General features: G+C 69.3%; 1 protein-coding gene across 1 annotated transcript in view; it reads left to right on the forward strand.

Moving 5' to 3' along the window:
- The first annotated feature begins 179 nt into the window (after window positions 1-179).
- Window positions 180-13,683, forward strand: part of CHLRE_08g358575v5 (uncharacterized protein) — an 18,522-nt gene continuing 5,018 nt past the window's right edge. Inside the window, exons 1-8 of the mRNA XM_043064757.1 lie at window positions 180-7,730; window positions 7,842-8,262; window positions 8,500-9,530; window positions 9,803-10,282; window positions 10,730-10,923; window positions 11,164-11,246; window positions 11,439-11,645; window positions 12,315-12,484. Coding sequence (XP_042921758.1) covers window positions 921-7,730; window positions 7,842-8,262; window positions 8,500-9,530; window positions 9,803-10,282; window positions 10,730-10,923; window positions 11,164-11,246; window positions 11,439-11,645; window positions 12,315-12,484 — 9,396 coding nt within the window. The 5' untranslated portion in view covers window positions 180-920. The remainder of the gene's footprint in view (window positions 7,731-7,841; window positions 8,263-8,499; window positions 9,531-9,802; window positions 10,283-10,729; window positions 10,924-11,163; window positions 11,247-11,438; window positions 11,646-12,314; window positions 12,485-13,683) is intronic.

Raw genomic sequence — 13,683 nt, forward strand, 5'->3', positions numbered from 1 at the left:
GATGACATCGAGTCGGATTAAGCCTGACACCGCGTCCGCACTACATTGCAGTGGCGCGGGGGGCATGAGGGAGACTGGCAGTGGGGCCTGGGGCAAGACGGGACACATGAGGACTTCGTGTGATTGTGGTATCGCACCGCCAGTCCATGCCGTTTATCCAGGCGTGAGCATGACATATAAGACAACGTGACTTGGCATGAGAGGTGTTGACACGCCAAGCCTTTACCATCGCTGGTCAGGGCTCGCATTATATGTGAGGGATTGAAACCTTAGTGCTGGGCAAGGCTACTTTGGCGGACTGCTGGCTCCAGACGATACACGCGTTGGCCCAACAAAATCAAGCAAGCAGGACCACTATTTCAGAGCACCTGTCTCATCCAATCTGGCAGGAACGGGCGCCGAACGGGCGCCAGCCTTGGCGCCTGTTGGCGCCAGCGTGCCCCTTAACCCAATCTGCTACTCTGTACCCGGCCCTCGCCGCTGGCATCACTTTATTGCCATGACAGTGGCAACCTAAAAATCACTCAGGGATTGTAGGGCAGTCCAGCAGTGGCGATTTGGACTAGAGGTCTGGATCCAGGACGCTGGCTCAGTAACCGTGTCAAAGTTACAGGTAAAATGAAGTAGAAGTAAATGTAGTCAGTTGTCATTAGTGCAAGGTGTAAATAGGACCCTGGTGAGCCCGCCTTATCACCCCAGGCGACAAGTGTGCCGACAACACTGTCCAGAGCTCCAGACTGAAACTGCATTGACAACAAACAAATTGTTATCGCACTCGAGTTATCACTCCAACTACCAAGCGTTGACAGCGTGCACTACCTCACGCATGCCTGCGCCGAAGCTCACCTAGGTAGTGCACGCTGCGCCGCACAATCAGCCTAGGGCGCGATCACGGATGTGTAGACTTTAACAGCGGACCCATGGCGGGGGCTGGCGACCGCTGGTCGCAACCCTACACGGGCCATGGCGCGGGTGCAGGTGCGATGGCCGCGCTGCTGCGGTATCGCTCGGCGGTCCAGTCGCGGCGTGAGGCCTGGTCACAGCCGGAACGGCCCCCAGTGTTCCCCTCAACACCAGAGCAGCCCTACTCACTGGCGACATGCGGGCCGGGCGCCTTGGCTGCGGCAGCAGAGGCGCGGGGCTGGGCGGCAGCCTGGCCACTGCTGGAGGCGGTGCTTGCCGGGGACACAGACGCGGTGTCAGCCGTCCTGAACGGTTACGGCCACCGCCGCCGCTGCAACAGTAGCAGCGGCATCGGCACAGCTCAGCAACAGCCTGATGGGCTCGGGGGGAGCTGTGTACCCTCCTCGTCCCAGCAGCCACAGCAGCCGCAGCAGCCGCTGCCGGCGCTTGTGAACATGGTGTGCTCTTGGGAGCCCCCGGGGTGCCGCAACTGTCCGCTGGACCCTGCTGCTGCCCGCGCCGTGCCCACCACCGCACCCGGTGCCGGCATCTGCCCGGTTACTGCTGCCGGCGGCAATGCGTGTGGGGAGGGTTTCATCGGAGCCGCCAGTTTTGTGTCCGGGGTGCCGTACGGCTGCCCCGGGCTGCGACAGCTGTCGTACGCACGTGCCGGCTACCACCACGCGCTCCGTACACACGGCTACCTGGCAGCTGGCTGTACAGCCCTCAGTGCCGCGGCGGCGCTGGGCCACACCGCACTGGTCGGGCAGCTGCTGGCGGCGGGGGCAGACCCCAACCTACCAGACCAGGCGCCAGCGCTAGCACCAGCTGCCAGCAGGTCCGCAACCGGCGGCGCCGCCGGCGGTGGCGCCTGTACCGGCAGTGGCGGCTGCGGGTGCTACTGCCGGGGGGCTGTGGTGCGCCCGCTGGCGGCGGCGGCTGTGTGGGGCGATGTCGAGGCGGTGCGGCTGCTGCTGGCGGCGGGGGCGGACCCACTGGCGACCAACTGCCTGGAGCTGGAGGTTTCAGAGGAGCTGGAGGTACGGCTGGAGATGTCCGAGCAGGCGGGGCTGCAGTTGTCAGGTCCGGCAGGGCGCGCGCATGGGCAGGGGCAGGGGTTGGCGTTGGGGTGCACGCGGGTACGGCTGGAGTTCACGGCGCTGGACGTGGCGCCCTCTTGGGAGGTGGCGCAGGCGCTGTTGCGGCAGGTAGCGGCGGCGGTGGAGGGCGCGACGCTGGGGCGTGGGCGGGCCGCCAGCACCAGCACCAGCAGCCCCGGCGGCTGCCTGGGTGTCGATGGCAGCCTGGGCGGCCCTGGCGCCGCCAGTAGCAGCCGGCATCCCGGGAGCGCTGCCGGCTGTAGCGGCCCCAGCCCCAGCACTAGCACTGAGATGATGGAGCGTGCGCTGGCTCGGCTAATCATGCAGCGGCAGGCGGCGCGCGCCACCCGCCGACCGGGTAGCGACGGCGGCGGCGGCAGCGATGGCGGCGGCGCGGCCGTGTGCTGCTGCCGTGTGCCGGCGGCGCTGCTCACACTGGCCATGGTCCAGCAGCTGGCGGAGGAGGATGCAGCGCGGCTGCAGCAGGCAGCGGCGGCGGCGGCGGCGGCGCCAGTGGCGGCGGAGGAGGAGGTGACCGCCCCGCCACGTCAGCAGCTGTCGTCACAGCGGCACTGTACGCACCAGCCCTCGGGTTCCGCGGCGGCACCAGGTCCTGAGGACGGAGCCGGCGGGGGCGGCGCGGGCGGTGGCGACTACGTGGCGGCAGCTTGGTCCAAGGCCGGGGCGGGGGACAGCAGCGCCGCCGCTGCCGCCATAGTGGCGGTTGTGGCGGGCCCCCTGCTGGGCGCGACCGCCGCTTTGGCACATGACCAGCTCCTCCAAGCGCCGCAGCAGCAGCAGCAGCAGCAGCAGCAGCAGCAGCAGCAGCAGCAGCAGCAGCAGCAGCAGCAGCAGCAGCAGCCGCAAGTGCCGCCGCCGCAGCAGCCGCAGCAGCAGCAAGAGCAGCCCCTGCACCTATTGAACGAGCTCGATATTGAGAAAGGGCTGCAGGCGCTCCAGCAGGCCCTGCCGCCACCACCGCCGCTGCGGCCGCCACGTGTTAGCAGTGACGGGGCCACTACTGCTGGCGCCGGAGCCAGCGTCCGGACTGCTGCCGTCAGGGCCGCCTCTATGCCTTTGCCGCCACCGCCGTCCCTCGCACCGCCGCCATCTGCACCGACGACCCAACTGCCCTCTCCTGCTCCGGCTGTGCCAGTGTCCGTACCCATGGCCGTACCCATGGCCGTACCCGTGCCTGGCCAGGCTAGCACCGCCACGCACGTGCCCCAGAGGCCGCGGCCGTTGAGGCTCCAGAGCGCTTCCTTTCGGCCCAATTACTGGGCGTCTGGCAGCGGCTCTGCTGGCGGCGCCGGCGGCGGAGCCGCCGGGGGCGGCGGCAGCTGGCTGCCTGCGGATTTGGACTGCCTGTGGCGGCGTCACTGGCTCCTGCACGCCGCTGACGCCCGGCTGGGGGAGCTGTGGTCGCGGCTGCTGGCGGCGGATGTGGCAGCAGTGGCCGCCGCCGCCACCGCCGCAGGCCGCTGGGGTGCAGCCGCGGGGGGTCCTGATGCTGCAGCCGCTGCAGCAGCCGGCACAGCGGCAACTGTGCACGAGGAGGACGGCAGTAGCAGGTGGCAGGCCATGGCGGCAGTAGCAGGTGGTGTTTCGCCTAGCGGGGGCGTTTTTGGCGACGGTGCCCGGTGTCTCAACCTACCGGGGCCAGCGGACGTGGCAGCTGCGGCGCCGGCGCCGGCAGCGGCATCGGCACAGGCAGCAGGGACGGGGGCAACGGCGCTGGCTCGGCGGCAGCAGCAGCACCGCTCTGTCAGCATGCTACTGCCGGTGCTTGAGACCACGCCGTTCACCACTGCGCCGCCGTCGGCCGAGGGGCCGCCGCCGCCGGACACGCCTACCGTGGCCATCCTGGCCTCGGGGGAATCTGCGCCGAGGGGGTCAACAGCGGGCGCGCCTGGCTGCGCAGCAGGAAGCAGCAGCCGCGGTGCCGTGGTCACGAGGTCAGGCGAGGCGGCGGCGCAAAGCGGCGGGGCCGGCAAGGGGGACTGGGGTGGCGCTGCCTCTGGAGGCTTGTCCGCAGCAGCAACAGCGGCTGGGCTCCTATCGCAGCAGCAGCTTTGCCGCTGCGATTGCGACTGCGTGTGCGTCCAAGCAGCGGCGCTGCAGCAGCTGGCCGCGTCAGCGGCGGCGATGCAGTTGTCAGTGGATGTGTGTGACCTGGTGGCGGTGGGGACCGGTGTCTGCCCTGCCGGGGCGGCGACAGCAGCAGCAGCAGCAGCAGCAGCAGCAGCAGCAGCAGCAGCAGCAGCAGCAGCAGCAGCAGCAGCAGCAGCAGCAGCAGCAGCAGCGGAGAGGGCGGGGCGCCAAGGTGATGCGCCTGGTGCTGCCGTCGCCGCCGGAGCCCCGGACGGGGTTTCAAACGGGGCTGCAGACACGCGCAGACCCACGACGCCCTTCCAAATGGCCGCTGACGCCTCGGCGCATGCGGCGAAGGCGCGGGCTGCTGACGCGGCGGCAGGCAGTGGCCGCGAAGCCCCCTCGCCTTTCGCCGCCGCAAGCTCCGCCGCCGCTGTGGCGCTGGGACCTGCAACAGCAGCTAGGAGTGATGGCGGCGGCGGTGGCGGCGGTGGCGGCAGCTGTGGCGGCGGCGGCGACGGCGGCGGTGGCGGCGCGGCGGCGGGGAGCAGCGCGGCACTCGGCTGCGCCGCTGCTGCCATGGAGCAGCGGACTGCTGCGCACAGCGCCGCCGGCGCCGTAGAGCAGTACGACGCCCTGCGATCTGTCGTACTCACCAGCCTGGCGGCGCTGGGGTGCACGGGCGCGGCGCGCCGCCGGCTGCCTGCCGCGTCCCTGGATGCGGTGTTGCCGGGCCTGTCGCCACAGCAGCGGGCGGAGTGGCTGCGGCGTGTGTACCGCCGACTGTGGGCGCGTGGGGGCCTGAACCCACTTCAGTCGGTCTCCGCGGTTGGGGCCAATGAAAGCGGCGGTGGGGGCGCAGCAGCAGCAGCAGCAGGAGGAGGAGCAGGAGCAGGCGGAGGGCCCGGCGGCGCTGTGTTGTTGCGTGCGGGCAGTGGAGGCGGCTTGCAGCAGGGCCTGTCGCCGCTCTCGAGACTGCAAAGCCGTGGCAGCGCTGCCTCCGACGACCTGGCGTCATCACCGGTGCTGTCGCCGATGCTGTCTGCCGCCGCCGCGCCTGCTGTGGCGGGCACTGCAGGGATCAGCCGCCAGACGTCCGCTCCCGGACTGTCGGGGGCCGTGCCTGCGGGCGTGGCAGCCGGCGGCGCAACTCCCACTACCGCCGCCGCGGTTGCGGCTGCGCCGCAGCCGCTGCTGCGCTGGCCTGTTGCCGACGAGTGGCACACCGTGTTGGACATCTACCACGACCTCTTCGCGCCGCCCGGCCGCATGCCGCGCCCACCACACCTCGAGCCCAACGGCCAACCGTCATCGTGGTCCGACTGGCGGGCCGCCGCCATGCCGTACGAACTGTACGGCAGCGCCTTCGACGCGGCCTTCCACTCGACGCCGTCAGATCTCGCGGTGGCGGCGGCGGCGCTGTCGTACTCACTCGCCAAGCTGGCGGACCGGGCGGCGCGCGCCGAGGCTGGCGAGCTGCTGCTGCTGGCGTCAGCAGGTGGCGGCGGCGGCGGCGGAGGGATGGAGGCGGCGGGAGCGGCTGGCGTAAGCACAAGCAAGCGCTGGGGTGGCGCGTCCCTGCGCCGCAGCCGCACCAGCAGTTTATTTGACGGTTTGTTGACAGGAGGTGGTGGCGGCGGCGGTGGGCTGGCGGGGGCGGGCCGGCCAGCACAGTTCCTTAGCCCGGCTCAGGTGCGGCAGGCTGTCGACGGCGCGTGGGCATTCATCCTCGAGGAGGGGCTGCCGTGTGTGTTTAACACGTTGGCGTCGGATCTCTTCCACGGTGGCAGTAGCAGCGGCAGTAGCAGCAGCAGCGCTATGGAGGGCGGCGGGGCGGCGGGGGCTGTAGCCGCGGCGTCAGCGGTCTGCTGCTGGCACGGCGATGCGCTGGCTGCACGCCTGGTGTGCTGTGCATCAGCAGGCGTGGTGGCGCAGACGATTCTGCACGGCGCTACAGCAGCTGCTGCTGGCTCTGGCAGTGGCGGTGGCGATGGCGGTGGTGGTGGCAGTGGCGGCCCATCGTGCCCGCCCTGGGGCGATCCTCATGCCGAGTGGCTGGCACGACTTTCCGACGTGCTACAGCGACTGGGACACACGCCCTTCCCACTGCCCCGTGCACCCCAACCTCCAACCGCTCAGCCGCCGCCGCCGCCGCCGCCGCAGCAGCAGCAGCAGCAATTACCGCCGCAACCACCGCTGCGGCCATCCCAAACAGCCCCACAGCCGCACTCGCAGCTGCAATCACCGGCGTGGAAGCCGAGCGCTTCGTTGCCCCTGCCCACAACACCACCACACGTTGCCAGCCGGTCCTCCCAGCAGCCCACAGCAGCCCCTACACCCGCCCCTCTGCCGCGCCCCGTGCCCATCCCTCGACCGCCCATCGCACCGTCGCTGCTACCGTCACCCGCCGCCCCGGCGCCGCACGGCTCTGCGGCCGCACCCCAGCAGCTCCACCACCATCACCACGAACGCGTCTTGTTCGGCCGGCGCAGCCGCACCTCTAGCTCCGGCCTCACAGCTACAGCCGATGTCGCACAGCCGCTGCCATCTCCGCAACAGCAGCAGCAGCAGCCGTGGCTGCATGCGCCCCACAGCAATGGCGCTGCAGCTGCCGGGCAGGCGTCGTGGTCGCTTCCACCTCCTGCTAACAGCAGCCCGCCTGCCGCCGCCGCCGCCGCCGCCGCCGCCGCTGCCGCCGGCAAGCACGAGGGCGATGACCCGCGGCCGGGCCTCACCGCTAGCCTGCCGCGCCGGCGTGAGTGGCAGCTCATGCGGTTGCTCACACGCGTTGTGCGCCGGCAGCTGCCGCAGCTGCCACACGGCAGTAGCAGTACCGCCGGCAGTAGCAGCCGCGGCGGCGGACACGGGCATGGCTTTCCGCCGCCGCCGCCGCCGCCGCCGCCTGTGGGCGACCCGGCACGCGGCACGGGCACAGGTGACGGCAACGGCAAAGGTGACGGCAACGGCCCGGCGGAGGATCATCAGGGCCCTGGCGGCCTCGTACCACGCCACCTGGCAGCGGCGGCGGCGGCGCCTGGATCACGGTGGCGGCTGGAGCGGCGGCGGCAGTTGGTGCTGGCGGCGGCGGTTAGCGCGATGGCGGCGCCGCTGTACGGCGCGGCCAACTTGCGGGCGGCGGCCCGCGGGACCAGCAGCGGTGTAAGCGGCGGCGGCAGCCGCAATGGAGCAGCAGCAGCGGCTAAGGCCGGGCACAGCTCGGCCGGCGCAGTTGCGGCCTGTGCCGGTGCTGGTGATGGTGGGTTTGAGGATGACGGCAGTAGCAGTGGGATGCAGCTTCAGCCGCGTGTCCTGCTGGCGGCGCTGGCACCGCTGTCGGTACTGCTGGAGGCGAGGTGCGAGCTGGCCACGGCAGTAGCAGCTCACCCAGGCCTGCTGGCGGCAGTAGCAGCCCCGCTGCCGCCGCCGCCGCCGCAGCCCCCGCTACAGGCCCAATCGCGAGTGCCGTACCGCGCGGCGGCCGTGGAGGCGGCGGGCGGGGCTGGGGCACGTGCCAGCACTGCCGCCGCACTGCCACCGGCCGCCGTGCTGCCTGTGGCGTCAGGGGCGGAGGCGCCGGGCGCGGCGGGGCGCGGGAGCCGGGAGCGGCCCTCCCTCTGGGGCAGGCTGCGGGCCCTGGTGCGGGTTGGGGTGCGGCGCGGCGGCGGTGCGGTTGCAGCCGGCACCCAAGCCGCCGCGACAGGTGACCAAGGCCACCGCTCGAAAGGCACGCGTGTCGAAACCCGGCAGGCCGGCACGGCCCTGCGCCGCCACGTGGCTCTGCTGCAGCTGTGCTGCGGCGGCCCCGTGCTCGCCTGGAAGCAGCTGCTGGTCAGTGCGCCCGATGGCCTGCCGCGGCGCCTGTCGCGCCTCTCCGCCGGCCCCACCCGGCAGCTGCTGGAGGCGGCGGCGCCGCTGCTGCTGCCGCGCGGGCGCCTGCACCCCGAGCTAGCGGCGCTGCTGTGCCGCGCGGCCCTGGAGGTGGCGCCGGATACGCAGCTGCTGCAGCGCTCGCTGGCGGCGCTGGCGGGGCGGCTGCGGGCGGTGCGGCCGGCGGCGGCGGCGCCAGAGCTGAGGCTGCTGATTGGGTCGTTGCTGCGGCACCGGCCGCGACACGTGGCTGGGCTGCTGATACGCACCGGGCTAGGCTACCCCGCGGCAGCGGGCGCGGGTGCGGGTGGGGGTGCGGGCGGGGGTGGAGGCTGTGGCGGTGCGGGTGGTTGGCTCCTGCTGTATGATGATGCCGGAGAGGAGGAGGTGGAGGATCAGGGGGAGGAGGAGGGTGCGGAAGAGGCCGCCGGGTGTGCGGCTGAAGCTGCTGGGTGCTGGCGGCGGCGGCGACGGCTAGCAGCTGCTGCGGCGGCTGCGGCGGCTGGTCGTGCTGACCCTGCTGCTGCGGTGGCTGTAGCATGGAGCTCGCCTGCTACAGCCGGCAACTGCGGGCCCGGCAGTAGCAGCAGTAGCAGTGGCAGTGGCGGCAGTGTCCTTGCGTTAAAAACGACGCTGCAGTCCTGGTGGTGGCGGCCGCCGCACAGGCTGCAGCAACGCTGGAATCTGAACAGCCTGACTCCCATGCGTGCCCAGGCGGCGGAGCTGCTACAGCTACAGCCGCAGCTACAGCCACCGCCGCAGATGCAGAGCGCCGGCAGTAGCAGCGGTGCAAGCAGCAGCGGCAGTAGCAGACACCAGGGGCAGCAGCAGCAGCAGCAGCAGCACTTGAGCGGGGACGCACTGCTAGGACTGCTGGGGGCGGACAGCGAGACGGGCCGGGTGATGCGAATGCGGCTGGACGTGTTGGCACGTGCCGACGGCGTGGGAGCGCTGCTGCGGACCATGCTCAGCACCACACTGCACCCCACCGCCTTTGGAGACGCTGACAGTGTGGAGCAGGGCGCGGTGGGCGGCGGCGCGGCAAGGCGGCACCGGGGCCGGCGGCGCGGCGGCGGCGGCGGCGGCGGCTTTGGAGCGGCAGGCAGCTGGGCAGGCGGCGGCGGCGGAGGCGATGCGCCGGTAGGGCACGGTTTGGACGGCTTCAGCTTCTACATGCTCACGAGTGATGTGGACATGGACTACAGTGACAGCGCCACTGATGATGGGGATGGGGATGAGGATGGAGATGGGGATGATTGGGAGCCGGGCCGGAGCTCCGCACACGCCGCCAGCGCCGGCACAGCTGCAGTCGCCGGCTACGGCAACAGTGGCGCCGCGGCCGCTCCTGCGGGGGCTGGCAGCGGCGGTGGCAAGGCGGCACGTTCGGCGGTGGCAGCGGTGTCGCGGTGGGAGCTTGGGTCAGGTTCCAGCGGCTTCTTCTTCCCCGGTGTGGCCCACTGGTGGCCCAAATGGCCGCGCTTCCTGCTGTCGCTCATCGGCGGCGTGCTGGGCCGGCGGCTGGGCGGCGCGGGCGGCGACGTAGGGCTGCTGCATGCGGCCATGTGCCAGGTGGGGTCGGGTTTCGTGAGTGTGTGTGTGTGTGTGTTGAAAAAAAAACGAAAGCCTGTGTGTGTGTGTGTGTGTGTGTGTGTGTGTTTGCATGTGTGTGTATGGCTGGCTGGCTGGCTGGCTGGCTGGTCTCCTGGGCCTGCCTACGCTGGCGCTCCTGCTGGCATAGGATCCAGTGGCGTGGCGCTCGGACGCCTCCAGCACACACGCCCTCCTGTGGGCCCGAATCCCCTGCCCATACCATCCCACCCTCCCTCCCCCCGCCCCCACAGGCAGCCAAGGCTAGGCTGGTGGCGGCGGTGGCTTTGGGCGCCCAGGGATGTACGGGTGTGGGGCTGCTACTGGGGCTGGGCTACCTGCTGTGTACGGCGGCGGCGCTGGTGGCGGCGGCGTGGAGCCTGTTGTGGGTGGTGCTGTGGGCGTGTGCGGTGCGGCTGGTGGACCGGGCGCTGGCACTGATGCTGGGCCACAGGGCCGGAGGCGGAGGTGGAGGCGGAGGCGGAGGCGGAGGAGGTGGGGAGGGTGGGAGAGGAGGAGGCGAGGCCGCAGCGAATGCCAGTAAGGGCGCACCGCAGCTGCGCCGAAGTGGCGGGCGTGGGAGTGGTGGCAAAGAAGGCAGTGAGGCGCAGGAGGAGGAGGCGGCGGCGGCGGCGCGGCAGTCACGGCGGTTCCTGGCTGGTGCAGGTCAGCTGTACGGCGCTGTGTGGCAGTACCTGGTCAACCTGCCGCAGTACATTCGCCGCGAGCCCGAGGTGGGTGGCGGGTTCCCCGTCGTGCACACGTGTCCTTGTGCTGTCCTGCCCCCTCGCCCCTTTCCCCCCTGCTGTTTGCAGCCCTGCCCTGCCGGCTCCCTCGCTGCCCCGCCCTGCCCTGCCCTGCCCTGCCCTGCCCTGCCCTGCCCTGCCCTGCCCTGCCCTGCCCTGCCCTGCCCTGCCCTGCCCTGCCCTGCCCTGCCCTGCCCTGCCCTGCCCTGCCCTGCATTGCAAACCCCTCCGCAAGTCCCCCCCCGGCCGACCCGGCCGGCCACTCATTCAGCAACGTCTTCTTCTGCAGTCTTCAGTGCGTCCTCTGTACCGCTTCTCCAACCATGCTTGCAACCCCCGCCCCACCCCAACCCACCCCACACACCCCACATACACCTCCCCCCTACACACACACACACACACACAAACCCACCGCCCAACCCCCCCCCCCCGCAGGTGCGCCCCTCCGACATGTTTGTTCACCCCGTGGCCCTGCGCTGCCCGCTGCTGCCCGGCCTGTCGGACGCACTGGTGCCCACCTACCGCCCGCTGCTGGCGGCGCTGCTGCGAGACGACCGCGCGCCGCTGGAGGTGTGGCGGCAGCCGGCGCTGGTGGTGCTGGTGCTGCACGTGTGGAAGCGCTTCACCAGGTGGGTGGTGGGGGCAGGCGCGTGGGCTGGTCACGAGGGCTGCTGGATGCTCGCTGCTTTGTGGTGTGCGGGTGTGTGTCAAGCAAGGAAAACGGCACGACAGCGTGCTACTTTGTATGCGGAAGCACCTGTGCCTGGCTGCGTGTGTGCCCGGCTACGTGTGTGTGCCTGGCTACGTGTTTCAAGGAGCACAAGGTTGTGCGTGTGCCCCCGTGTGGCCCCCGTGTGCCCCGTGTGCAGGCACGTGGTGTTCCTGATGTTCCTGCAGCGGGCCTGTTTCACGGGGCTGTTCGTGGCGTACGCACTCAGCCTGGTCAGCCTGGGTGAGGCAGGGGGGAGGGAGGGAGGGAGGGAGGGACATTCCTCACGCACTTCTGTGGACCAACGCCACGCGATTCAGTCCGTGTCATGACCCCCCTCCACCCCCCTCCCCCGCTTTTCCAAACATCCTTGCAATGCCCCCTCCCCCTTCACTTCTTAATTAATCATAAATGTAATCCCCCCATACACACCAGACGACGTGGTGGTGGAGTCTGCGCCCTACCCGCCCCCGCCGTCCGCGCCCCCAGGCGCCGCCTTCGCGCCCTCGACGCCAGATGCGCCCTCCGGTGCTGGCGGCGGCGGCGGCGGGGCGTACGGCATCACCGCCGCGCACAGCCCGGCGGGTGTGTGTCCCACGCCGCTGCAGCAGGGCCTGCTGGTGCCGCTGTTCGTGCTCACGTGTGAGTGCAAGGGCGGGGAGGGGAGGGGGGCCGGGTGACGACGTGTGTGCGCGTGTGTGTGCGTGCATGTGTGTGTGTGTGTGTGTGTGTGTGTGGTGTGTGTGTGTGTGTGTGTGCGCGTGTGTGTGCGTGTGTGTGTGCGTGTGTGTGTGTGTGTGTGTGCGTGTGTCTATGCTTTGTGGCACTGACACCAAGCAGGGAGACGCGCTAGTGTCTGTCTGGGCGGGTGGTGAGTACACCTCGGCGGGCGACCACGTATAAGCTTGTGTATCGAGCTGTCCCTCCGAGGCTGCCTCCGTCTTTTCCGGCCCTCCCTCGCCAGCGGATTACTACTCTCACTGCCCAGCCGCTGGCCGTGCACGCCCGCTCGACAACCACCGGTCGCTGCCGAGGTCATGAGGTTACATGGGTGTACTCCTAACACATCCTCTCCCACCCCCATTCCCCACCCACCGCCTCCCCCTGTCTACCTCACCCCACTCCTCTGTACCATCATTTGCAACCTCCCTCCCCCCCCCCCCTTAGCTGCTGTACCTGGCTACGCCTTCACTTCTTAATCAATCATGAATGTAACCCCCCCTTCGTAAACCTAATGCGTGTAACCCCCTCCCCCCCCCACACACAATCACACACACACACACAACGCTTTGCCGCGCCTGGTGCCTGCAGTGGAGTACGCGGTGACTGAGCTGCGGCAGCTGTGTGCGGCGGGTCTGGCGGCCTGGGGCGCGCAGCCGTGGAACCTGCTGGACGCGGCCCAGCTGGGGCTGATGGCGGCGGTGCTGGGCAGCCACTGGAGCTGCTGGGGCAGCCTCAACACACTCAAGGGCCTCAGCCAGGTGCCGGGGGGTGGGGTGGGGGGATGGGTGGGGGCGGGGTTGGGGGATGGGGTGGGGGGATGGGGCCGGTTGGGGATGGTGTGTGTGTGTGTTGAAAAGAAAACAACAAAACGAAGCCCGCCCAGACGGCGCGACGGAGTTACTTACGGATACCTACCGATACCGAGCGTCTTGTAGCCGCGTCGACCCCGGTAGTCATACTTACCCGCAAAAAGCCTGGAACCCCCCCTCGGGCGATCGACGAACGACCTGACCCCGAGTGGCACCCATATGCATTGTATGCGCCGCGCCCTGGGCGCGCTACAACGTTGACCCAGCACGCCTAATGCCCTGATTCCCGCCCGCTGGTCGTAGTCGAGCTCACCTACGGGTGATAGAGGAATTGCAGGCACAGGGGCGGCAGCGAGCAAGTGTCACGAGCAGGGAAAATGGCGACAGCGATGTGTGTGTGTGTGTGTGTGTGTGTGTGTGTGTGTGTGTGTGTGTGTGTGTGTGTGTGTGTGTGTGTGTGTGTGTGTGTGTGTGTGTGTGTGTGTGTGTGTGTGTGTGTGTGTGTGTGTGTGTGTGTGTGTGTGTGTGTGTGTGTGTGTGTGTGTGTGTGTGTGTGTGTGTGTGTGTGTGTGTGTGTGTGTGTGTTAAAAAACGAAACGAAAGCCCGCCCAATGACGCGACGGAGTTACTTACCGATACCCACCATTTTACCGAGCGTCGCGTGACTGTCGTGACCCAGGTAGTCATACTTACCCGCGATAAGAACCCCACGGGCGACCATTCGGCCTGACCCCGCGATGCACCTGTATGCGTCCATGCTCCGCACCCTGGGCGCGCTAAACAACGTTTACCCAGCACGCCTAATTCCCGGATTCCCGCCCGCTGGTCGTAGTCGAGCTCACCTATAGGCAAAGGTGGAAGCATGGGCATAGGGCGGCAGCGAGGAAGTGTCACGGGCATGTGAATGGCAACGGCGATAAGAGAGGCGGCGTGCAGCAGACAAGCTAGGTATCACGCGTCCCAAATCCCGCCCACTAAGTACAATAACACTATTGGAAGAGGGCGAGTTAGTGGTGGCACTGCGACTAAACGGGGTCGAGGCTGCATGGGGGACGTGGCGGGCGGCGGTTGCAGCGTTTCCAGACGCGTGTCAAGCTGGTGTGTGTGTGTGTGTGTGTGCACGTGTGAGTGTTGTGCACACCGCGCCA

Source organism: Chlamydomonas reinhardtii, chromosome 8 (assembly GCF_000002595.2).
Source record: "Chlamydomonas reinhardtii strain CC-503 cw92 mt+ chromosome 8, whole genome shotgun sequence".
NCBI classification, from domain to species: Eukaryota; Viridiplantae; Chlorophyta; class Chlorophyceae; order Chlamydomonadales; family Chlamydomonadaceae; genus Chlamydomonas; species Chlamydomonas reinhardtii.